The 25631-nt window shown below is 39.2% G+C and overlaps 1 protein-coding gene across 16 annotated transcripts in view; it reads right to left on the bottom strand.

The window, feature by feature from the left end:
• Window positions 1-25631, bottom strand: part of PRRC2C (proline rich coiled-coil 2C) — a 95219-nt gene that overhangs the window by 29024 nt on the left and 40564 nt on the right. For 11 of the 16 annotated variants that reach the window (XM_029935016.1, XM_029935028.1, XM_029935018.1 and 8 more), the window contains exons 12-20: window positions 22735-23362; window positions 17487-17656; window positions 16754-17018; window positions 15587-15797; window positions 11421-13670; window positions 8931-9139; window positions 4421-4575; window positions 2327-3122; window positions 1863-1945 (exon numbers count right to left, since the gene is read on the bottom strand). In XM_029935016.1, coding sequence (XP_029790876.1) covers window positions 1863-1945; window positions 2327-3122; window positions 4421-4575; window positions 8931-9139; window positions 11421-13670; window positions 15587-15797; window positions 16754-17018; window positions 17487-17656; window positions 22735-23362 — 4767 coding nt within the window. Of the gene's footprint in view, window positions 1-1862; window positions 1949-2326; window positions 3123-4420; window positions 4576-8930; window positions 9140-11420; window positions 13671-15586; window positions 15798-16753; window positions 17019-17486; window positions 17657-22734; window positions 23363-25631 lie in introns of all 16 variants that reach the window. The other 5 variants (XM_029935020.1, XM_029935029.1, XM_029935022.1 and 2 more) reach the window with 2 other exon arrangements.

The raw sequence follows: 25631 nt of genomic DNA, 5'->3' as shown, positions 1-25631 counted from the left end.
CACAGTTGGTGGGTTCGAGCCCCACATTGGGCTCTGTGCTGATAGCTCAGAGCCTGGAGCCTGCTTCAGATTCTGTGTGTGTCTCTCTCTCTGATCCTCCCCTGCTCATGCTCTGTCTCTCTCTCAAAAATAAAATTAACATTAAAGAAATTAAGTAAACAAACACAAAAACTACTGACTATCTTCCTGCATCTCCCAAAGGCCCTGCAGGGTCTGTCCTCTATGTTTCTAGCTTCATGTGTTCTCTCTCCATCCCTTCACTATAGCCACACAGACCTCCCTCCCTGATCTTCCTCAAGCACATCAGCCACATCCCTCTCCCAGGGCTTTTGTATTTGCTACTGTCTGGACCAGGAATTCACTTTTCCCCAGGAATTTCAATAGCATGCTCTAATTCTTGTAAGTCGTTAACTCAAATGTCACCTTAGGAGCATTTTTTGGCCAACCTATTTTAAACGGTCTCCATATCTCCTGGGAAATTACTTCATGTATCTTTCCTACTTTGCTTTTCCCCTCAACACTGATCACCATTTAACATACTATATGGTATATATCAGTGGTTCCCTCCCAACCACAATGGCAGCCCCATGAGTGCAGGGCTTTGTGTCCATTTTAATCACACACTCTCTGTGTTTTGTAAACCCACAGGTTAGAACACTGCTTGGTATATCACAAATGCTCAAGAGGGGCATGTGGGTGGCTCAGTTGGCTAGGCGTCCTACTTTAGCTCAGGTCATGAGCTCACAGTCTGTGGACTTGAGCCTTGTGTCAGGCTCTGTGCTGACAGCTCAGAGCCTGGAGCCTGCTTCAGATTCTGTTATCTCCCTTTCACTCTGCCCCTCCCCTGCTCACTCTCTATCTCTCTCAAAATAAGATAAAGATATTAAAAAAAAAATTAAAAACAACAACAAATGCTCAAGAAATGTTTGTTCAATGAATAAGTGAAAACTTGCTAACCGAAGCATTCATTTACCAATACTGCATATTTGAAAAATGTTAGAATTCCCTGTAAACTGCTCCTAAGTAATTATACTGCCTAATTATTCGAGCAAAAATATGGTAGAAAAGTCAAAAACACTTGTACCTACACTTATATTCTTTGTATCACAAACACTTTTATTTTATTAAGACTTGAATTAAAAAATGTTAACATGAGGGCATCAGGGTGGCCCACTCTTTTGACCATCCACTCTTGATTTTGGCTCAGATCATGATCTTGAGGTTTGTGGGATGGAGCTCAAGTCCTGCTCCACACTGACAGCACAAAGTTTGCTTGGGATTCTCTCTCCCTTTCTCTCTGCTCCTCCCCAATTCACAGTCTCTCTCTCAAAGTGAATAGATATTTTTTTTAAAACCTATTTTTTTCCTAATGTTAAAAATGTTAGCATTTTAAAATGTTAACTTTATTAGGTCTAAAGATGAGAAGCAGCCTGTACATGTAGGGATCCAGGAGCAATAATATCACTTGGGAATTCATCAGAAATATACCAGGCCTGGGTGCCTGGGTAGGTCAACTGGTTGAGCATCTGTCTGACTCTTGATTTTGGCTCAGGTCATAATCCCAGGGTCTTGGGATCAAGCCCATGTTGGGCTCCACAGTGAGCATGAAGCCTACTTGAGTTCTCTCTCTGCTTGAGTAGAAAGGAGGAGAGGAATGAAAAAAGAGAGAAAGAGGAAGGGAGGAAAGAATGTATCCAGGCCTCAACCAACCTAATAGTATGGAAACTCTGGGCAGGAACCTCAGCAATCTATTTTTAATAAATTGTCCACGTGACTGCGATGCACGCTGAAGTCTGAGAAACTATTTTAAGGGAACTCTGGTACACTAACCACACTAAGGCCATTATTAAATCTATTCCTACCTCTGACGAAGTAGCTGATCCAAATGATGTTAGAGGCTTATTCCATGCACTGACTGAAGGTGGCTGTGGTGGACTAATGGGACCTACTAAAAAGAAGAAGTCATGGGAAATGAGACCAATAAAACTTAGAGATCAATAATCACTAATCTATTTTACCTTTTCTTTTAAGGATAGGTTGACATTAAAACAATGATTTTCACAATACACTTAAGAGAGTTTTTAGGCCAAAATAAACAGATGTCCCCCCCACAGTGTATTTTTTTAATCAACACAAAATTGTGTCCATAAAATATTGCTGTTAAAAGTATAGCACATTTGTTATAGAAACAAAGGCTTCAAGAAAGGGAAGTGAACAGAAAAATTACTATTACTGCTTCTAAGAGAAAACAAGGATGGCTAGGAAAACATATCAAATATATGAACGAAATTAAAAACAAACCCCAACATTCTCCTGCCATACCCACCTGTCACTTCTCTGAACTTACATTTCTTTGAGATGTCATTCAGCACAGTTGGTGGTGCCACCTTGTTATCCCATAATTCAGTTGTAAGTGTGCCATGCGACTGTGAGGTCTGGATGGATTTTCCTGTGGGTACGTAATCCGTGCCATTAGGTGTCTGAGCGGAAGGTAGTCTAATTGAAGGTGGTGGCTGTTTTGAAGACTGTGTTGTAGTTTGTAGCGGACTCTGGACTGGTTTGTGAGTCTGGGCTGGTGCAGTGGGGGCTGGAGCAGAGATTGGGACGAGAGCTGGGGCTGAAGCTGGAGAGGGGACTAGGGTTGGGGCTGAAGCTGGGGCCGGGGCCGGGGTTTGAATTGGGGCTGGGGTGGCTGGGGCAATTGGGGCTGAGGTGGCTGGGGCTGACGTGGAGGCCGAAGCTGGGGCTAGGGCAGAAGCAAGGATGGGAATGGAGGCCGAGGCGAGGATGGGGACAGAGGCTGGGGCCGAGGCTGAGGTGAGGATGGGGGTGGGAGCCGGAGCTGCAGAAGAAGGGACGGTGGCTGCGGCTGAGGTGGAGGATGGGACAGGAGCGGAGGCAGAGGTGGGGAGCGGAGCTGAGGCCGCAGCTAGGCTGGGGGCTGGGGCTGAGGCTGCAGTTGGGGCCGAGGCTGAGGCTGGGCCTGCAGCCGAGGCTGGAGCTGGAGCCGGAGCCGGAGCCTGGGCTTGCTGGGGCCCTGGAGCCTGTTTTTTGGCAAATCTTGGAGGAAGCTTAGAAGTCTGACTTCTTCCTTTCTCAATTGCATTCTTTTTGTTCCACACCTTAAAAAAAATGGTAAGAAGCATTTTTGTCAATAATATAGCTGAAAGTAACAGTTCGTGAATATAATCTTTAACAAGATCTATTAATTTAGCTCCTTTACTTTTCAAAATGGGCATTTGATAGAACAAAAATATCAAAGCTGCTATGAGATCTTAAATTATGAAAAGCCAAGACATTACAGGAGACAAAATACAAATACATATTATACATTCTTGATATACAGTTTCATGACCTCTCTTGCACAATTTTAAAATTCAAAAAATTAAGGAATTTTTCAGTAAATTCCACTGGCAGCAAATTCTGACCTGATCTGGGGCTCCTGGGTAACTCAGTTGGTCCAACTTCAGCTCAGGTCACGATCTCACAATTCAAGAGTTTGAGCCCCGTGTCGGGCTCTGTGCTAACAGCTCAGAGCTTGGGGACTGCTTTTGGATTGTGTCATCTCCCCCCCCCCCCCCCCCCCCCCCGCTTGCATGTTCCTTCACTTCTCTCTCTCAAATAAATTAATTAATTAAAATTAAAAAAAAAAAACCTGACCTGATCTGACAAAAAGCTACTTACTGACCAACTAATGTTTGCCACAGAAAAATTAATCTGTGGGTATTGCTGGGGTATTATGCTATATAGGATAACATTTTTATCTTCCAAAACAAATGGATAGATAAACAGACAAATCAATGGATGACTTCTGAAAATACCTAGTCCCTAGACTGAACTCAGTATTACCATTCACACAGGATTATTACAGTGTTTGTTTTTTAGCCTTCTCATCTGTTAGAACCTGTTATCACTATGATTTATGTATTTTATTTATTTTTATCCTGTGTCATCATTTAGTAAAATAGGTGTCTGGGTTGACCTAAACAGGACAACTTACCTTGATTCATACTGTGGGTTTAAATGAGCTGGTTTTGATTATAATCAAATGTTTTACAGGTCAAGAATCTGCAACTTAATGTATCATGGCAGTTGTGTTCATCAGATAGATTCCCTAGATAATTTAAAATTAATTCTGCCATGAAGACGAATTAAGATGACCAGTACTGAAACACAAAAAGTTCTTGAATTAAAGTAAAGATGGTCTACTCTAAGGCAAATAGTGAGCTATAGTGATCACCTTCTATTTACTATTACCTCAATTCTGGTGAAAAACAATTATAAGCTGTGTCAATCAAAGCCACTTAGCTCACGTGAATAAATGTAGCCTTGACATTATAGGTAGATAGAAGCCTTGAGTATTTGCTAATATATTTTGGGCAACAATCTAAACAACTAGTAACAAACTGAAACACTAAACCTGTATGATTTGCTCTTCCTTCTTTCGACGTTCCTCATCCTGTAAACGTTTTTGTTGTTTTTTGGAAACCACTTCAGTAAAACCGTCATCATTCAAATTTGACTGGGGGTCTTCAACTACTGTTACCTCAGGATGGTCGTCAATTATAACGACACCTATGGGTATGGAAAAAAGTTTAAATGGTATTTTCTTTTTTTCGATTGAAAAGAAACAAACGTTCAGTCCAATAGTGATTTAAGAAAGGCAGGCAGGCAGGCAAACAAGGCAAGGCAAGGCAAGACAAAAATCTAGTTCTGATATATCACAGTATACCCAATTTCCAAACCATAAGGTAGCCATTTATTACTATGGTTTAAAGAGATATAATAGATAAATTATTTCATATAAACAAGGCTAAAAAGATTTTTGGCTTTTTGAAGTGCTTGAATGATATGCATTCCTTTTTTTCCCCAGCCAGACAGTGGTGATATGTTTTAAAACACTCAGTATTAGCTTAGTCAAATCACTTCTCCCAGGATCCAATCTGGATTGTGCTATACAGATCTACAAAGTACTTTTCTTGCATCTAATCATTCTAAGAGGTGGATATTACTCTTGTTTCCTTTTTTCAAAAGATTTAATAAACTTTTGAGAAGCTGATATGCTAAAGGTGGGCTGGTGAAGAGCCACGCTAGTCTTATAACTCTTAATGCCCCTGTTTTACACAGACCATTGTCTACAATGTGTAGTTGTTAAAAACAAAGAAAATATATGTGAAAGTTCTGTGTGTGTAAAGTGGTACAGATGTGCATAAGGGATAATAACCTTGCAGATTAATAACTCAAGATGTATTTTCAACTCATTGTGAAACTAGCAATTATTTAGGCTATCTTATTAAAACTATACATCCCAGTAAGTGTAAATCTAGATCTCTTAGACTTATTTATTATTTTAGAGAGAAGGTGCATGAGTGGGGGAGAGGAGCAAAGATAGGAAGAAAGAGAATCTCAAGCAGGCTCCAATGTGGAGCTCGAGTCTATGACCTTGAAATCACAACCTGAGACAAAATGAAGAGTCGGACATTCAACTGACTGAGCCAGCCAGGTGCCCCAAGATCCCTTAAATTTAATATTTAAAAGAAAACTTAAAATAGGTCAGGCAATACAACTTGTGTTTGCAGGTATGTTTCCAAAAGAAAAGGGTGAGAGGCTGGAAAGCCTGGGTTTCTCAGTCGGTTAAGTGCACGACTTTGGCTTAAGTCAAAATCTCATGGTTCAGGAGTTCGAGCACCACATCGGGCTGGCTGCTATAAGCCCGGAACCCACTTAGGATCCTCTGCCACCACATCCCTCACCCCCACCCCTCCCCCTGCTCGTGCTCATGTTCTCTCTCAATCTCTCTCCCTCTCAAAAATAAACACTTAAAAAAGGGGTGAGGCAATTCAAATAAGTTGTTTTAACTAAGGAACATGAAATAAATATTTTTATTTGCTTGGGAATGATATATATACAACTCAGAATGGTGACAGCCTGAGGGATGGCAAGACAGTATCATCAGGGAATGGTTCATAAGGAATCCACTTGCAAACATTTCTCTTTAAATGGCTAAAAATTTCTGCTTATGTAAACAGTGACAGAAAAACAAAACATAGATACTAAGACTGGCTGCCACTCTTTCAAACCTATTACTGTTCTTGTTTTTCTTTTTAAAAAATTTTACATGATCTCAGGAGTACCTGGGTGGTTTAGTTGGTTAAGCATGTTACTGGCTCTTATTTTGGCTCAGGTCATGATCTCATGGTTTGTGAGTTCAAGCTCCAGGTCAGGCTGTGTGCTGACAGCTCAGAGACTGGTGTGCTTTGAATTCTATCTTTTCCCCCTCTCTCTGCCCTTCTGCACATGCTTGCTCTCAAAAAAATTTTAAAAAAATATTTAAAATATAATAAAATAATTTAAGTAATCTCTACACCCAATGTGTGATTCCAACTCACAACACCAAGGTCAGGAGTTGCATGCTCCACTGACTAAGCCAGACAGGGGCCCCCTGTTATTCTGCTTTTCTAACAAAAGCTTGATTGGTTCTAATTCATCTATGATATTTTTACTACATGTGTTTGTTAAGTCCTTTATGAGATTAACTCTAAATTGGAGGAAAAGTGTCACTGGATACCATTAAATTCATATCAGTCTCCCACTTGGTCTACATCGTGTGTGTGTGTGTGTGTGTGTGTGTGTGTGTGTGTGTGTGTGTGTAACGCTTTCCTCTATAGCCACAGCCATTCATCACTCATTAATTTTCTTGCCAAAGAGCTGCTTTTTATTTAGAACTTATTTTTTTTTAAAGAACGTTTTGAAGAGCTCATTTGCCCAACTACATGCAACATTTAAGGACATTTTAAACAATACTTTGTTTCCAACACCCTGTTCTCACCCGGTGCTTCATAATATTTTGGGCTAAAGAGAAATTACTTAAATGTTATTAGGAAAACAACCTAAGGATGAGTCTCTCTTAATGAGTTTTAAAGATGAATTCCCGGGTACCTGTGTGGCTTAGTCAGTTAAGCAGCCACTTTGAACTTCAGCTCAAGTTATGTCTCACAGCCGTGAGACAAGAGTCCTGTACTGGGCTCTGTGCTGGGAGTGGAGGCTGCCTAAGAGTCTCTCACCCTCCCTGCTCGCTCTGTGCACACTGTCTCTCAAAAAATAAAAACTAATAGATTAATTTCTAACCACCAATTCAGAAATACAATGGAGTTCTTGCCCTTTTATGTCTTAATTCAATAATATAACACTTTGGGAAGATTCCTACCCCAAAAGTTCTCTGAAGAAGGAAAACTGGTAAACAATTATCTGGGAAGATAAATTTGCCACCTTTTGTGGACTTTTTATAATCTTCACTTATTATTTTGCAAATGTGGTGTTTAGCCTCTCCTCTGTCTTATGGGCTGCCTTAAGGTTGGCATGCAAGCTTCCTATGGGTCTCCTTCGTTCCCTCTACATCAGTGCTTTTACCTTCAGCATTCTCAGCATTTTGAGCTGCCCATCCTGTGCACTCTGGGAAGGTGAGCAGCACCCTGGGCCTATACCTACTAAGATGTCAATAGCATGTAGCCTCCCTGGTGTGACAAAATGTTCTCCAGAGATTGCCAAACATCCACTGGGATACAAAAATCACTGCTATTGAGAACCACTGCTTAACATATTCTTTCAAAAAAATTCATAAACATGAAATTAAATTAAGTCTATTTCTTTCCTATGTGAATCCTAAAATGGTATTCTAGAATACTAATTTCCAAATATTTGCGTACATGAGAATCACCTGGAGAACTTGTTAAAACACACAGAATGCTTTAAGAGTTTCTGATTCAGTATGTCTGAGGTAGATTTTGTATTTCTCACACATTTCTAGGTGACGCTGATGGTCTGGGGACCACACATTGGCCATTAAATAGATGAGAATTCTAGTCTTTATTTTTAATACTGGAATAACAGTATCTAACTTTTCCATTATTACTATCTGGTCTTAGTAGACCTCATTTTTACACAATAGTCCCAGCTTAAGTCTCATCTGAATGAATGGCAAATAGTGTATTTTTACACGTGTAAGTGCCTACTCATAGATATTCCTTAACTTCCTCATCAAGTATTTTCTCATTGCTTGTGTTATCCTTAGCCATGTGGCTTTCTCAAAGTATTTATCCAGAGCAACACTAACAACCATCTTATTATTTATTCCGTATTTATCATATCTTAGAAACCAAATTTATCAAGGTCATAATTCACTTAGGTTAACATTTCTTTAAGATAAAGCATATATAACAGACATAATTAGGCATCTTTGTTTAGTTTTCTATGTTTTCCTATACCTGTTGGGCAAGGTGGAGTTAACCTTTTTTATGGAGAATAATCAAACCCTGTGGATTATCGTTAACAAGAACTTTATTAAGCATTCAAGGCTGTGCTAAAAGCAGGTGTTATTTGTTAGAGCCACCTTAAGGTGGTGACCGAGCGGCTATTTCTCCGGGGGCTGGAGGAGAACATGTGCACAGACGACCTCCCTGTCCTTCACCTGCAGACCTGGGATGTCCTGCCCCATTTGGAAACAGCCAATCATGGAAGCTCCAGTTTTCCCCCACCCCGACGAGACAGGCAACCTATCCTGTCCTGCCGTGACCCTAAAATGCCCTTACTTGGTAATCAGCCCCCCAAGACCAAACCGGAAACCCCTCACCCTTAAAAACCCCCTCCCATTGCTATCGGGCCCAACCTCCCCGACTCCCCTCTCCCCGGGCCATGGGACCTCGCCAGGTAATGGCAGATCCCAATAAAGGCTTTCTTGGCTCCATAACATAGTCTCTTTCCTCCCATCTCTGCATCCATCTATTAAATCTTACATTATTTTAGTTCACTATATCAGTTAGTGATTAATAATCACCCTCTATCTCAACCTTGTAGGCCCAATTCTTGCTTTAATTTGAGTGTCTACTTAAATGTAGAAGATGATAGATAAGTAAGAGGAACTTAAGACATACTTGCATAATTGTTGAGATCAAACTGTGACAGTGCATCTACTTTCTCTTTGGGTTTTTTGGGGCCTGATTTGGGTTCTTCTCTTTTTTTCCCTGCCAAATCTTTGGAGTTCTTCTGTCCTGTACCATTCGGTGCTCCTTCCTGGTGGTGTGCAGAGCTGCCATTCACGGGATCTACAATATTTGTGCCTGCAGACTGGTCGTCAAATGGCCTATAAAACAATAATTTGAGTTACTACTACCTCCACATAACCAAACAAATGAAAAATTATTACTGGCAGTTTCTAAGTTTAATCTAAGAAGAAACAGTGGGATAGAAGACTCGAACTCTAAAATCAGTAAGCCTTCGTGACTTTTCTTGAGTATAACTTCACTAAAATTGGGCTTCTCAATAAAGAAAATAGACTAGCTCTCAAGAGTTCTTTCCAGGGATTAAATTCTAGAATTCCAATGGTGCCCTGAAGATTCTTATTCTGTCTATCATGGTATAAGTAAGCCAATCAACACTGTTTATAGAAGAAAATTAGTGATACAAGCTAGTCCAAAATATTCACTACTAGATCTCCTCCACAAGAGGGCAGCATATGAAAATTTTAAAAAGCACTGTTTACACACATTTTTAAAAGTTCAGATTTATACATTACAAGTGAATATATTAAAAACCACTTTTAATTTGGAAATAGTTCACAAACCACAGTATTTCTATAGTTTTTGTTCCCTACCAAATTTTATTCTTGAATTCATTTCTTTAAATTTATGAAAATACACCACAGAAAATGGGTTTACTAATTCATTTTCCTCATAGCCATTGGTACCACTTGAGATAAAAGCTTACCAAGTGCTCGACACAAAGCATGACCTCAAATATTAGAAGAATATAACCATTTCTTAAGTATTGACTTAAACTACGAGTAACTATTTCTGCGGATTCAAAGTTGTTACTTAGGTCTACATAGCACAAAAGTCTTGCTAAGTGGTTGAGATCTACAAGACACAAAAACCAGATCAAGATTTCCCTTGAATATTATTACTCACAACTCTTACAGTTCAGTTATAGTCAATAACTAAACTGAAACAATGTATGTTATCCTAATTCTTTTGACGTTTTAAAGGGAGGTTCAAATTCTGTGTTAAGAAAGTACTCAGGAAACACAATTGGTCATATTATTTCCCAAATATTTTTTATAAGTTATCAGAAAGCAAAAATATTTTCATTGACGGGTGCAATAATCTGAAATGCTAAGTATATTGTAACTAACCAGTGTAGGTGAATATAATATTATCTGAATAAATTTCTTACCAGCTCAGGCTGCAAACCTGAGAATTTGGTCAAGAGCCAGGCACCCCATAATAATAGTTGGTTACTATATACCAGATATGTTACATGGTTCACAAATGTCATGTCTGTAATGTTCACCAAAGTTTGTAAGTACTATTACTTTCTCCCCATTTTAGTGGCGAGGAAGCAGAGTTTTATATAGGAAGTATCAAAACCTACATTTAAAACTAGGCAAATAAATAAAATTAATTAATCAAGGTAGGCATGCTGCTATTATAATTTTTCCTATTAAATAATTCAATAATTTACTATAAACATTTTAATATTTAATAGAAGAGGCCAAGCTCAGCACAGTTTAGAAAAACTGTTTTTAAAATAAATCCAGGGGCGCCTGGGTGGCTCAGTTGGTTAAGCCTCTGACTTCGGCCCAGGTCAGATCTCACATTCGTGGGTTCGAGCCCCGTGTCAGGCTCTGTGCTGACAGCTAGCTCAGAGCCTGTAGCCTGCTTCCAGTTCTGTGTCTCCTTCTCTCTCTCCCCCTCCCCCTCTCGCATGCTCTGTCTCTCTCTGTATCAAAAATAAATTAAAAACTTAAAACAAAACAAAACAAAGAGCAAAAAAAAATAATAAAATAAAATAAAATAAAATAAATCCAGTGGTATTTATGCTATTGGTGGCCTTGGTGATAGGGCAGGACTTTGCTTTCTGGGCCTCTATCCAGCTGGACTATTTATTATAGGTTTACAACTCAAGAGGGGAATGTAATTTATTCTTAAGGTTCAATATTCAATTCCTAGCAACCAGTACAGAATGATAAAGCATATGGTTAAAACATATTCATTTAAATCGCAGAGGACTCCTATAAGTGCCCGAGTTTTGCAAAGAAACCCCAAAAAAGAAAAGGAAGGCTGCTCATCATCAAGAAGATGACTTACCAAAAGGAAGACACTGTGCAGGTCCTTTTCTAAGTGTCCAGATTCTCCCAAAGCTACAAATGCCTAAGAGGGCTCTTCTGGAAAATACAACTTAGGAGGCAAAGACTGCTGAGACCCATTAACCTCTGTGGCTCAAACACCCTTACACTTTGAGAACAGACCAAAAACGTGGGGAAGAAGAAAGTCTGGGTCCTCTATCTAGACCGGCTCCTTTGCTCAGTTCAACGGCCAGCTTCTTTAAAGGTACACAAGTAACCACACTGAAACCAGAGTACTCACCCTCGCTTCCCACTTTTGGATGGTGGGCCACTTCTCCTTTCATTTCTAGGACCTGAGAAATTCCTTCCGGATTTGGGTGGACCGCTGTTGCCCCGTCGATTCTGGCGATCTATTCCAGGTCTCTGGCTAGAGAAACTTCTCTTTGCTATTTCCCTTTTTGGAGGTAAAGCATTCTCTCCAGCCTTTACAACTGCTTGTGCATTCAAATCAGCATTTTTTTTTTCATCTCTCTCACGCCTCTCATTGAAATCACTGCTTTCAGAAGCTGTTTCCCATTCTTCATTTGCCTGATCTGAAGAGTTCTGGTTAGATAAGTCTGGTGTCTTATTCCCAGAAACCTCCCCAGCAGGATTAACTGGTTCTTGAACCACATTATTAACTGTGCCATTTGTGGGCACTGCCACCTCGCTGGTTTTTGAAGCAGCCTCCCTCTCTCTGAGACGTCTAAATCTAGGCGGCTTATCTTGTCTCGGTGGTCGAGTAGGACGTTGTCTTCGGGGCCTATCTCTAGCTGGGTCAAATTTTCGCTCAAATTTTGGAGGTCGTTTATCTGCTGGTATAGGAAGAAATTGCTCATGCCTTCTTGGTGGCTCTTCGTCATCTGGCTTTGGAGGTTCTACCTGCCTGGGGTTCCACTGATTGTCCCGATAGGCAGGTCTTCGGAGAGTGGAAGGGCGCGATGGCCGGCCTGCAGGATCCCTTCCACCGCGCCGGAATGTACCCCCTCTGCCTCGCCGTGTAGGCTCTCCCTTAGGAAGGAAGCCTGGTTTAGATTTATCATCATCCCTCACATAAGGTTTTTCCAGAGGTCTATTATCTACTCGGATGTGATTTTCAGGCTTGAAAGACGACTGAGGCTTCATGGGCTTTTTGTTTTCAGACCGCTCCTCTCTTTTGGGAAGTTTACCTTTGCTTAAACTATCCTTGTCACTTGCACTTTCATGAATTTCACTGTCTGTGTCAGTCTCCGAACCTCGCTGTCGTCTCCTTTTGGGAACAACTTCGAAATCGGAGCTCTCACTCCGTGTTTCACTTTCTTCTCGCTGTCTGAGAGACCCTGAGGGCGCATGCTCTGTCCGAGGCTTACTGTCTCTGTATTGAGGATAATCTCGAGTGTGCCCTCTCCCACCCCGGCCACGCCCTCCATATGAGCCTCTATAGCTCCGGCCTCTGGAATAGTATTCACCCCGGCCTCGACCCCTGTATCCTTGATCTGGAAACCAATCTCTATCTCTAGCTTCTTTCCAATAGGTCCTAGGGGGTAAAGTGGATTCTTTTTTAACTGCTGGTCTTGAATCTGGTCGGGGCCTTTCGACAACAAGGTCCTTGCTACCGACTTTCTCAGGTTGTTTTTCTTCTTTGACTGTTGGTGCTGTGACTGTTTGTTGGTTTATAGTTTTAGCCACAGGCTCTACCTCAACACTACTTATAGGTTCTGAGGGCTTCTCAACATCTTGAGGTGGCTTTTGAACCAAAGTTGGAGTTTCTGTTGAAGGAAATTTCTCTGCTTCTGGTTGAAGTGGTGGCGGAACCGACTGTGGCTGAGTTGCTGCTGCAGGCAGTCGGACTGGAGGGACAGGATCTTTCTTTTCAGTCTTCTCGGGTTTTACAAATTTCTCAGGAACCTTTTCTCCCTTTTCCCCTTCTTTCTCCTTCCGTTGCTCTCGTTCCTCTTTCATATCTCTAAGTATAGGTTTCTTAATGGGACCTGACCTTCTCACAGGTCTATCACCACCTTCTTCTCTTCTGTTGGAGCTCGGCCGTGGGCCCCAACGAGTTTCTGATTTTGATTTATATAGCTTTTCAGGTTTTGGTCCTTCAGAAGATCGTAGAAAGCCATCCTTCTTTGGTTTTTCCTCAGTCCTTTCTGTTGGTTCCTTTGAATCAATGCATCTACTGGTTACTTTAGGAATGCTTGCGGGTGGCTCATTTCTTTGCTCCTCTGATTTTGGAGTATGGTTAGATCCATGGGAAACACTTCTTTTCCGGGCAGGCTGACTTTCTCCGGCTGAAATCCGCTCTTCTTGAGGAGTGGATACAGGTTTGTGCTCAGGAACATCCAAACAAGCAGACTGATTATTCGTGTCAGTATGGCGAGGTCTGATGTCTTCCACAGATCTGCTTAAAAACTTTTGTTCTTCTGTCTCATTTGACTCTCTGACAAAGTCGGCTTTTGGACGAGCCTCTGACTGACAGTGTTCTATAGGATAAGCAGCAGTAATCTGTTCCTGATCCAGTGGGGCTTCAGGCCTAAAATAGTAAGAATTCAGAGGCATGGCTATCAACAGAAAACCTCTTCTGCACAAGTGTACAGCAAAATAATCCCTCTAATTATAAAATATAAATGAGGGGTGCCTGGGTGGCGCAGTCGGTTAAGCATCCCACCTCTTGGATTTGGTTCAGGTCATGATCTCATAATTCGTGAGATTCAGCCTGAACTCAGGCTCCCCATTAACAGCATAGAGCCTGCTTGGGATTCTGTGTCTCCCTTTCCCTCTGCTTCTCCTTTGCTTGTGTACGCACAAGCTCGGTCTCAAAATAAATAATTTTAAAAGAAAAAAAGTAAATGGATCCTAATCATAAAAATCATTTAAAAAGTATCCTAATGTTTTCTTTAAAAGTTTAGTGCAAAACAAAAGTTTCATGCAGCATTATTCATAATAGCCAAGAGGTGGAAAAAACCTTAAATATCCACCGACAGATGAATAGGTTAAGAAAACATGGTATAGGGGCGCCTGGGTGGCTCAGTCAGTTAAGTATCCAACTCTTGATCTTGGCTTAGGTCTTGATCTCAGAGTCATGAGCTCAAGCCTCGCAAAAAGAAAATATGGTATATACAAATACATACAATGGAATATTCTGTGCTATCAAATGGATGAGAACATTATCCTAAGTGGAATAAATCAATCACATGACATATACTGTAGGATTCTACCAGTATATGATATAATCAAACTCATCTCATCATAAAGCAGAATGGTGATTGCCAGGGCCTAGGAAGAAATGTGAAAACTTTTTGCAGCTAAGTGGGTTTAGTTTCAGTCTTACAAGATGCAAAATTCTACAAATGTGCTGTAAAACACTGTACTTATGGTTCCTATTGTACGAACATTTAAAATTCTGTTGAGGGTAGATACTACATCATGTTTTTTTTCCTCCCTCAATTAAAAACAAACTTCATTCCTTAAGAAAAAAGTTTAGGCCATGCTGATGTGAATTGTTTGTTTGTTTGTTTGTTTGTTTTAATGTTTATTCATTTTTGAGAGAGCGAGAAGTGCAAGCGAGCAGGGTAGGGGGTGACAGAGGATCTAGGCTCCGAGCTGACAGCAGAGAGCCCAATACAGGGCTTGAACTCACAAATTGTGATTTTATGGTTTGAGCCTAAGCCGGATGTTTAACTGACTGAGACATCCAGGTGCCCTGTGCTGATGTGAATTCCAAGACTAATAATTTCCACCTATAACCAAAGACTACACCAGAGTAGGTCTATCTTCCCTGATTAAACAGGATTATAAAGCATCACAAAATACACTCTCTTAAAAGAGCAGAAGTTCTAAGTTTATAGTTATAAATTATTACAGATCACTAACTGCTACTTCAAAGTACCTTTGTGTTTATTTTTCAGATAGGCTCCATGCCCAGCATGGAGCACAAAGTGGAGCTTAAACTCATGACCCTGAGATCCAAACCTGAGGTGAGATCAAGAGTCAGATGTCTAACCAACTGAGCTACCCAGGTACCTGCAGGTTTCCCCAAAGTATCGTTGTAAAGTAGTATTTGTGCTTCTCTTGGCATTAGAAAACTTCCAAAAGATATTATAATCAAATGTCTACCATTTCTCATGAGTAGAAAAATCAAATCAACACTTTAGCTAACTACATATCAAGTATCTAATCAACAGTAGAAACTTAACCAATTCTAACATTTGACACTGAATTTCAGTATTCAATTCAGTGTACAGAACTAGGTGACAAAATGCTCATTTCTTTACTCCATGAAGAAATGACAGAAAAAGCAAGCATGTCCAAAAATGAAATGACATACACTAAAGGGGAGAAAATCAGATTTGTGGCTTAGTCCTAAACCAGAATGATCTTCACGGACACTACATAGTTTTCATTTTACTACAATATTCAATTTAGTCTGTTAATAATATTTACAATTACCTTGCATCCTCAGGTTCTTCTGTTGCTTTGGGAGTTGTGGCCTGTTGTGGCTCGGTATGGGGATAGGGATCTGACCCCCACATCACACGAGGTTCAGAGAGGGAGATGGCATGATCTCTTGCAGATCGTGCTATATGCTCAAAAGACTCAGAACTGCTAGGTGATCCTTCCATCTGCTCTCTTCTCATTAACGGCTTGGGAGGAATCATTCCTGTAAAAAAGGTCAGGAAAAGATGGGAAAAACAATCACTATACACACAGAATCTGGTTTATTAATTACCACTTGGAACTCTCTATATTGAGGTACAGTAATACTTACTGCTAAGTTAAAGTGATGAACTCAAGAAATGATCAGTGAAATTATACTAGTTTTCCATGAATGAGATTTTTCCTGTTGCTAGGAATTGACGAAGTGAAACAAAACCACAATAGCTGATTTTTACATTAAAGTGAAAAAATACAAAAGCTATAGAAATCAGGTAACACATATGATGCCTCAGTGCATGTTAATGTTAATAAAAACATTGAGGATTACACCAACCGTGATGGACTTTCAGAGAAATATTTCCTATAGAAAATTCCATTAACACAGTTTACTCAGATGATCAATAATACTCTTAGTTATGCCTCTTAACTTTACAAATTGCAGCATAAACTTTAAAATTAAGGCATGACTCTTGATCTTATTTTTATCACCCCTAAATTTTCCTCTATACCATCTTGGCAATGTACTACCTGGATTTATTCTGATAGATGCCACACAAAACTGCTAATTCACTGGGTTTCAGCTAACTTATGTGAAAAGTCCAGTGTTAGGTGGAGAAAATGGAAATGTTGGAAAATAGGATATACAAAATTCAAATCCTTAAACACTTAAAAGAATGAAAACAATTTAGCAAATAACAGAAAGTGTGATTTTTAAGACTCAAAAAAATTTTTAAATAATATTTACAACACTGAAAATAGTTAGTGTTTTGGTCTTATCACACTTTAACTCCTCCATGGCAAAGTTATAGAAATTTTGATTAAAACTCGAGGCACCCTATTTTAAGTTCTTATTACACTCTACCTCTTAAAGGATTTAGGAGAGAAAATGGGAGGAAGATGAAAGCCTTTGCTCTTGTGTGACCACAATCAGGCCATAAGACAACATCAACCTCAACTCACCAGGATGGATGGGCGGAAGGTCCATGGCAGGTCTCCCTGACATCATCCGAGGGTCCATGTAGGACTGCATCATGAGCCACCTCGGATCAAAGCCCATAGAAGCCAAATGCTGAGGGTGAGGCTGCATGGGCTGGTAAAGAGGTCTGTGTGGTGGGGGAGGGACCGCACCACCGGATGGCTGTGAAGGGACTGCCTGTGGAAGGACACCTTGTTGCTGCTGCTGCTGCTGCTGCTGCTGCTGCCACTGCTGCTGTTTCATCTGTTCCTGAAAAATCAGGATCGTACATCTTGAGTTTTAGTTCCATGTGATAAATCAATATAATCAACCATATCAGAAAATAGACTTATTTGAATCCTTCATGGAAAAGGATTCAAAAGACTTTTAACAGTGAGAGGTGGTAACATAAAAGAAGAAAAGTTAGGACTATTGACTTAAACTTAAGAAATTAATTGAAAGAAAGAAAAAGAAAGAAAGAAAGAAATCACTCATTAATTATACTGCAGAAATTGTTTCCTAGAAAGGAAGGTGCTATCTGTAAATAAAGTACAGGGGGAAATGACAAAGAAGTTTACGGTAATACCCATCAGCAACAAACTTTTATTAAAAAGGGAAAGAATTTCAGGGAAAATTTGTGCACTTTTGTATTTTAGGTTCATGTCAAACTACTACTCAGCCTAGTGAACAACAAACCTTTTCAATCACACATACATGATAAAATGTTTTTGTTGTTACCTGCTGTCTCTGGAATCGAGGTGGTAAAGACTTCTGAAACTGTTTAAAATAACCAGATAATACAGCAGGCCGAGGTTGAGACCCTGATTCTGGCTCTGCTTCATGTGCCACCTGTGTGGTCTCTTTTTCACTGCGATTGCTGTCTTGTCTAATGAAAACTGGGTCCTCCTCTGTCCAAAGAAAAGGTGAAAAATAATTATATTCATCCATGACTCTTAACAGACACATGATGTGTATTGTACACTGGGGTGAAATTACTAGATTGATAATATTTAAAAGGTTAATGAAGAAGAAAGCATCCGCAACACTCCAAAAAACTATTCTATACTCTAATACTAGTAGCCATCAATGAGGTTAACCAAAACCTTGAGATTTCCTCAAAGCTAGGTTCTTTAGAAAGAGATCACAGGTCCAAATGCTTTACCAAGCAAAGATTTATATTTGATATTCTGTGATAATAAAACATTCAAAATACTACCTGCACACTATGGAAAACCAGAGCCATGTTTGTTCTAGAGAATGCCATTTGTCACAATTACAAAGCCAAGCTTGTTAGTAATTCTTTTCTCAAAGAACCAGGGATGAATTTTAAAATGAAGTTTATTTTGCCAACGTAAAAATTATGCTCTAAAGAATCACAAGTGACATTTTCTTGTTGGCATACATTCGACATTAAGTGCGTAAAGGGAAAATATTGGGGGGGAAAAGAGCCAAAGTAGATGCAATGCTTAAAACCAAAAGGGTACATCAGGCTGATAAACCTAGCAAAAATTAAATTGCCAGAGAATATATAAGATATGAATGAAAATAAAAGCACCATTAAATAATGATTAAAAGAAGAGTATAAATAATTTGTGTCAATATAGTCCTCATTCAGTTAAATCAACTGGGTGAGTACATGTATTCACTGGTAGAACAAGGACTAAAATATGATTTCCTTATTTCAAATCTATACTCCTTTCTCATCATCTGTTAATGAGATTCCCTAAGGTTGTTCTACTTCAGCATCCATCAGTATTAAAGTATGCCAATGATGGGGGTTCTTGGGTGGCTCAGTTGGTTAAGCGTCTGGCTTCAGCTCAGGTCATGATCTCACAATTCCTGAGGTCCTGCCTTGCACTGGGGTCTGTTAGCAGAACCTCCTTTGGATCCTCTATCTCTCTCTCTCTGCCCCTCCCCAACCCGTGTGTGCATGTATGCACACCCGCTCTCTCGTGCTCTCTCTCAAAAATAAACATTTAAAAACAATAAAACAAAATGTTTCAATATGAAAATATCAACTAATCACAAAAGAATGAAAATGACATAAAAGTAGGGGCAAAAATGGATAGAAGGCATATAAAAAGGCAGAAATAAGTCCTCTCTAATCAACTTATTTTAAATGGACTGAATTGGACTCTAATCAAAAGACTGAGATTGTCAAAAACTGTATGTTGTCTGTAAGAAACTCACTTAAGATCCAAAGACACAACGGGATTGAAAATGAAAAGGATGAACAAAGATATTCCACAGAAATAGTAACCAAGAGAGCAAAGTGGCTGTACTAATATCAGACAAGATCGGCTTGGAAAGTTTTACGAGACAAAGGACATTACATACAAAGGATCAATGCGGCTAAATACAGCAATTACAAATATTTAATATATGTGTCTAATAATAGACCATCAAAATATATGAAGTAAAATACTGACATAGTTGAAGGGATAAAGACACTCTCAATAATGAATAGAATAACCCAGACAGAAGGTAAGTGAGGAAACAAAGGACTAAACACAATAAACCAACTAAGTCTACCAGATATACAGAACACTCTATCCAACAACAGCCAACACATTCTTCTCAAGTGCACATAAGACATTTTCCAAGATAAACTCTATGTTAGGCCACAAATCAATTGAGAGATTTAAAATGATAAATCTCATATGAAGTATCTTCTCTGACTACAAGTTAGAAATCAAGAGAAGTGAAACATGAAAATTCACAATTCTGTGGAAATTAGACAACACACTCTTTTCATTTTAAGTAGGCTCCATACCCAATGTGAGGCTCCAACTCATGACCCTGAGTCCAAGAAAGTTTCATGGTCTACTAACTGAGCAAGCCAAGCTCCCCTAAATAACACACTCTTTATCAACTAAGACATCAATAAGAATAAATGACAATGGGAATTAGAAAAACAAAAACACAATATACCAAAATTTATAGGATGTGGCAAAAGTGGTGCAAAGAGGGGATATTTATAGGTATAAATGCTTACATAAAAAAAAGATCTCCAATCTAAAACCTACTATTACAATATAAAGAGAATAAGAATAAAATAAACCCAAGGCTACTAGAAGAACAGAAATAAAGATTAACACAGACATCCACAACAAAGAGAACAAAAAAATTGAGGGAATTAATGCAGCTAAAAAGTGGGTTCTTTGAAAAGATGAACAAAATTGATAAACCTTTAACAAGAAAGACTCAACTTACTAAAACCAGAATCTACAGAAATAAAAAGGATTATGGGAGTATTATGGACAACTGTATACCAAAAATAGGATAACCAAGAAGAAATGAACAAATGCCTCAAAACATAAACTTTTCTACTAAGTTTTTAAATCCAAATGTGTGAGTCCTCCATCTTTGATACTTTTTTTTCCAGAATGGTTTTAGCTATTCTGAGCCCCTTGAGATTTAGGGTTTTCTAAATATAAGATCATGTCATCTGCTCACATTACCTGCATCCCTACTAAACTAATAATGTATGATCTGAAAAGGAAATTACAAAAACAATTCCATTGACAATAGCATCAAAAAGAATAAAATGCTTAAGAATGAAGCATGGAAAGAGTTGCACAATGAAAACTACAAAAAAATTGCTGAAATAAATTAAAGAAGACATAAATAGAAACATGTCCCATGTTCACAGATTGGAAGACTTGACATTGTTAACATTATCAATACTACCCAAAGCAACCTACAGAGTTATGCAAGCCCTCTCAAAATCTCAAAGGCATTCTTTACAGAAACAGAAATACCAATTCTAAAATTCACATGGATGCTCCGGGAACCGAAAATAGCCAAGATCATCATGGGGAAAAAGTAAAAGATAGAGGACTTACACACCTGGGTCTAAAAACATACTAGAGTGGTTCAACTTGTTTTTTTCAAGTTTGTTTATTTAATTTATTTATTTTAAGAGAGAGAGAGAGAGAGAGCAAGCATGAGCTGGGGAGGGGAAGACAGAGGGAGAGAGAGAAACCCAAGCAGGCTCTGTGCTGTTGGCATGACATGGGGCTCAATCCCACATATGTAAGATCATGACCTGAGCTAAAATCCAGTAACAGACGCTTAACCGACTGAGCCACCCAGACGCCCCAAGCGTTTGACTCTTGATTTCAACTCAGGTCAAGATCCCAGGGTCGTGGGTTTGATGGACTCCATGCTGAGCATGGAGCCTGCTTAAGATTTTCTCTTTCCTCCCTTTGCCCCTCTCTCCTGCACACATGCTCTCTCCCTTTGAAATAAAATAAAAATAAAAGCATACAGCAATAAAAACAGCATTATACTAGCATAAAGTCAGGCAGATAGACCAATGGAATAGAATTGAGACCCCCAAATAAACTATCAAATACAAGGTTGGATGATTTTAGAAAAGGCTGCCAAGACCACTCAATGGGTGGAAAGAACAGTCTTTTTCAACAAACGGTGCTGGGAAAACTGAATATCCACATGCAAATGAATGAAGCAGGACGCTTATTACATAACAAAATGTACAGAACTGAACTCAAAATAGGTAAAAGATGTAAACTTAGGACAAAGCTATAAAACCCTTAGAAGAAAACACAGCAAAAGATTATTAGATTTGGCCATGACTTCTTAGACTTCACACCAAAGGCAGAGGCAACAACCACAAAAAAAAATAGATGGAGTTCATGAAAATTTTAAAGTTTTGTGCATGAAAAGAATATCCAGAGTCAAAGAGCAACCTATGTAAAGGGAGATAATATTGGCAAATCATATATCTGATAAGGGATTAAAATCTAGAATGTACAGCCAACTCCTAAATCTTAACAACAATCTGATTCAAAAATGGACAAATGACTTGGGACACTTCTCCAAACACCCACAAATGGCCAAAAAACACATGAAAAGATAATACTTTCCCACTGGGGAAATGCACATCAAAAATACAATGAGCTACCACTTCATACTCATTAGAAGGCTACTATCAAAAAAAGCCCCAGAAAGTAACAGATGTTTGTTGAGGACATAGAGAAATTGGAACCCGTGTGCACTGCTGGTGGGAATGTAAAATGGTGCAGCTGGTGTAAAAAACAGTATAGTAGTTCCTCTATAAAAATAGAATTCCCAAATAATCCAGCAATTCCACCTGAGTATATAATCAAAAGAAATGAAAGCAGGGTGTCAACAAGATATTTGTATACTCATATTCACAGGAATGTTCAAAATAGATGAAATATGGGATCACGCAAAGTGTCCATCAACAGATAAACATATAAACAAAATGTGGTGTGTATATATATGTAATAGATTATAGCCTTAAAAAGGAAGAAAACTCTGCAATAAGCTATAATGTGGAGGAACCTTGAAAACATTACGGTAAGTGAAAGAAGCCCATCACAAAGAGACAAATACTGTATGGTTTTGTGCATCTGAGGCACTGAGAACAGTCAACATCACAGAGATAGAAATTAGAATAGTGGTTGCCAGGGGCTGAGAAGAGAGGTGAAAACGGAAATGCTGTTAATTCTACACAGTTTCAGTATTACAAGGTGGAAAGAGTTCTAGAGATGGATGGATAGTGGTGATGGCTGCACCAAACTATAAATGTATTTAACACCAATAAACAGTACAGCTAAAAATTGTTAAGATGGTAAATTTTATGTTACATATATTTTACCATAATAAAACAAGTTGAGGAAAAAAGGATAATAAAATATCCAATAAAATTCAACTTCCATTTTAAAAATACCCTCAATGGTTTTCATCTGATTACAGACCTGTATTAAAAATACACAGGGGTGCCTGGGTGGCTCAATTGGTTAAACATCCAACTCTGTTTCAGACCACGTTTGTTTGTGAGTTCAAGTCCCATGTCAGACTCTGTGCTGACAGTGTGGAGCCTGATTGGGATTCTCTCCCCCAAAATAAACGAACTTATAACACATACACAAACATCCACATCAGAAGTCATGTGAAGCCTCCCACACTTATAGAAGAACGAACAAGACTACCATACCTTTATTAGAGGTGTTTTCACTTTCTGGCTTCTCTACCACAGGCTCTAAAGTAGGTTCTTTGAGTTCTATTTTCTCCTCCACTTTCTCCGATTCTTTCTTCTCCAACTCACATTCCTTTTCCTGTTCCTTGATTTTCTGCAGTTCTTTTTCCTTTTCCTGCTGCCGTTCCAGTTCTTTCTCTTTTTCTTGCTTTCTTTCCTTTTCCATTTCTCTCTCTTTTTCCTGTTCTCTCTCCAGTTCTTTCTCCTTCTCCTGTTGTCTCTCCCTTTCTTTTTCCTTCTCCTTATCCTTCTCTCGCTCCCGTTCCTGTTCTTTTTCAAGTTCTTTCTCGCGCTCTCTTTCTTTTTCTCGCTCCCTTTCTCGAATCTCCTCTGGAGATGGCTGCTTGTCCACTATGCCAAGCTTTTCATCCAATCGTTTCAGTTTCTCTGCACATGCTGCCTTTCTTTGTTCTTCCATTCTTCGCTCTTCCTCTTCACGCCGTTTCCGAGCACGTTCCACTGCGGCAGAAAGTTCTGACTGCTGTCTTCTTCTCTGCTTCCATATTTCATCCTCATCTGGGACTTGCTGCTTGGAGGGGAAAGGGCCTTGTCTTCCAGGTACTGCCTGTCGATCGGGAGGAGGATGCTGAAACATTATGATAAATTATCAGGTGAATATGACAAATCCATTTCCGACCAACACTGGACTTTCGACATGAAGAGGGAAGGAAAAACTCCGCAGAATCTCACAAATGTTCCTGATTAAACATGCATATTAAAATGCAAACAAGTAGCAACATTGGAAAAATATTAAATTCACATAGTTCCCCAAACTAAGACCAGAATAATTATTCTAGCCATCTAACATTTACAGAGCATGTACCTATTTATTGTGGTGGACATTATGGTTCACTCAGAACTTATTGAATAAAATTTAGAAGCTCTCACAACATGAATTTCAAAATCTAAATTTAGACACAATGGAAACTTAAAACTTCAACACTTTTCAGAGTACCAACTGTCAGAGATAGGATGCCTAAGGAGGGGAAAATAGTCCAAAAAGGTTCAAAACAGTGTCTCATAAGCCCGCAGAAGATAAAGGTACCATTACAGGGAAAAAAAAACAGACAACCAGAGACACAAAGTGAAGAAGATGAGATACCACTACTGCTGACCCTTCATAGGAGGAAGATTCCTAGAAATCAGCCTGTATAGACACAGTTTTCTATCATTAAACTGAAAGATCTAGAAATGCATACCTAGAACCCACAGTGAAACATGGGAGATCACATGAGAGACTGAGTTTTAATAATTTACTTTTCAATTGATGTGTTCTAAAACCACTATAGTCATTGCCAGCAACTATAAAAACAAGCAAAATTTAAAAAGCGCCTGAAGGGCTGAAATGTTAAGGAACTAAAAAATATTGTTTTAAAAATACTGGTTTTAATAGTGAGTGAGGAAGAAACCTTAAAAACCATGTAACCAGTCAGAATCCTCACAAACGAGAAAATAATGGTATAGCAAAAACACCGGACTATATAAAAAATATGATCCAAACTCGATCATTCACTAACACTGCTGCCTTAGGCAAACCTCTTTATCTTTCTGGTGTTTAGTTACTTTATTATACAAAAGTACCTATTTCACACAGTAAACTTAACAGAGCAAGCATTTTTTTAAAAAGCAACTTCAATGAAGTAGAATTCACATAAAATGTGAGGCACATGTTTTAAATGTAGGTTGGAGTAGAGGCAAATGATACACTTGTGTAACTACTGTCCTGATCAAGACAACATTTCTGGGATGCGTGGGTGGCTCAGTTGGTTGAAGTATCTGACTTCGGCTCAAGTCATGATCTCATGGTTCATGTGTTCAAGTCCCTTATTAGGCTCTTTGCTGTCAGCACAGAGCCCACTTTGATTCCTCTGTACCACTCTCTCTGACCCTTCCCCCTCCACTTGCACACACACTCTCTCAAAAACAAACAAACAAACAAACAAACAAACAAACAAAGACAGCATTTCTTCACACCTTTGTCAGTGCCTCTGACCCCAAACAACCACTGGTCTGATTCTTGTAGTATAGAGCAGTTTTACCTCTCCTAGAGTTTCTCATATATGAAAACAGCAAGTTATATTTGCTTTTGTATCTGGCTTCTTGTGCTCAGGATATTAGTTTTGAGGTGTCTATCATTTATTTGGTCCATTCTATTGCTGGGCAGTATTCCATCATAGGCATGTCACTTCATGTGAGACAGACACATGGAATGCTTCTAGCTTTTTAACTATGAATACACAACTACGGACATTCATGCCTAAGTCTTTGTGTAAATGTACGTGTTTTCACTTCTCCTGGATAAATACTAAGGAGTGGAACTACCAAGTCATTTGTTAAGTATATGTTTCACTTCATAAGACACTGTCAAAATGTTTTTCAAAGTGATTACAAGGTTTTACAGCCCTGCCAGCAATATATGAGGGTGCTGGTTGCTTTATACCCTCCCCAACAGTTCATGTCATCAGCCTTTTAAATTTTGGATGCATAATAAAATCTCACTGGGATTTTAATTTGCATTTCCCTGGTGATTAAAGATACTGAACATCTTGAGGCACCTAAGTGCCTACTCTTGATTGCAGCCCAAGTCATGATCTCATGGTTGTAAGATCGAGCTCCATGATGGGCATGGGGGCTTCTTAAGATTGTCTCTCTCCCTCTTCCTTTACCCCTCTCCAGCTTGCATGCTCTCCCCCTCCCCTCCAAAAAAAAAGGGGCAGAGGTGCTACTGAACATCTTTTCATGTGGTTATTGGCCATCTGTAGATCTTATTTTATAAAGTGAATGTTCAAATCATTTTATTGGGCTATTTGTCTTATTATTAGTTATAAGGGTTTTGTTTTGTTTAAATATTTCCC

Source organism: Suricata suricatta, chromosome 3 (assembly GCF_006229205.1).
Source record: "Suricata suricatta isolate VVHF042 chromosome 3, meerkat_22Aug2017_6uvM2_HiC, whole genome shotgun sequence".
Classification (NCBI taxonomy): domain Eukaryota; kingdom Metazoa; phylum Chordata; class Mammalia; order Carnivora; family Herpestidae; genus Suricata; species Suricata suricatta.
The sequence above is the reverse complement of the archived record's forward strand: the minus strand, read 5'-3'. Positions and strand labels throughout refer to the sequence as shown.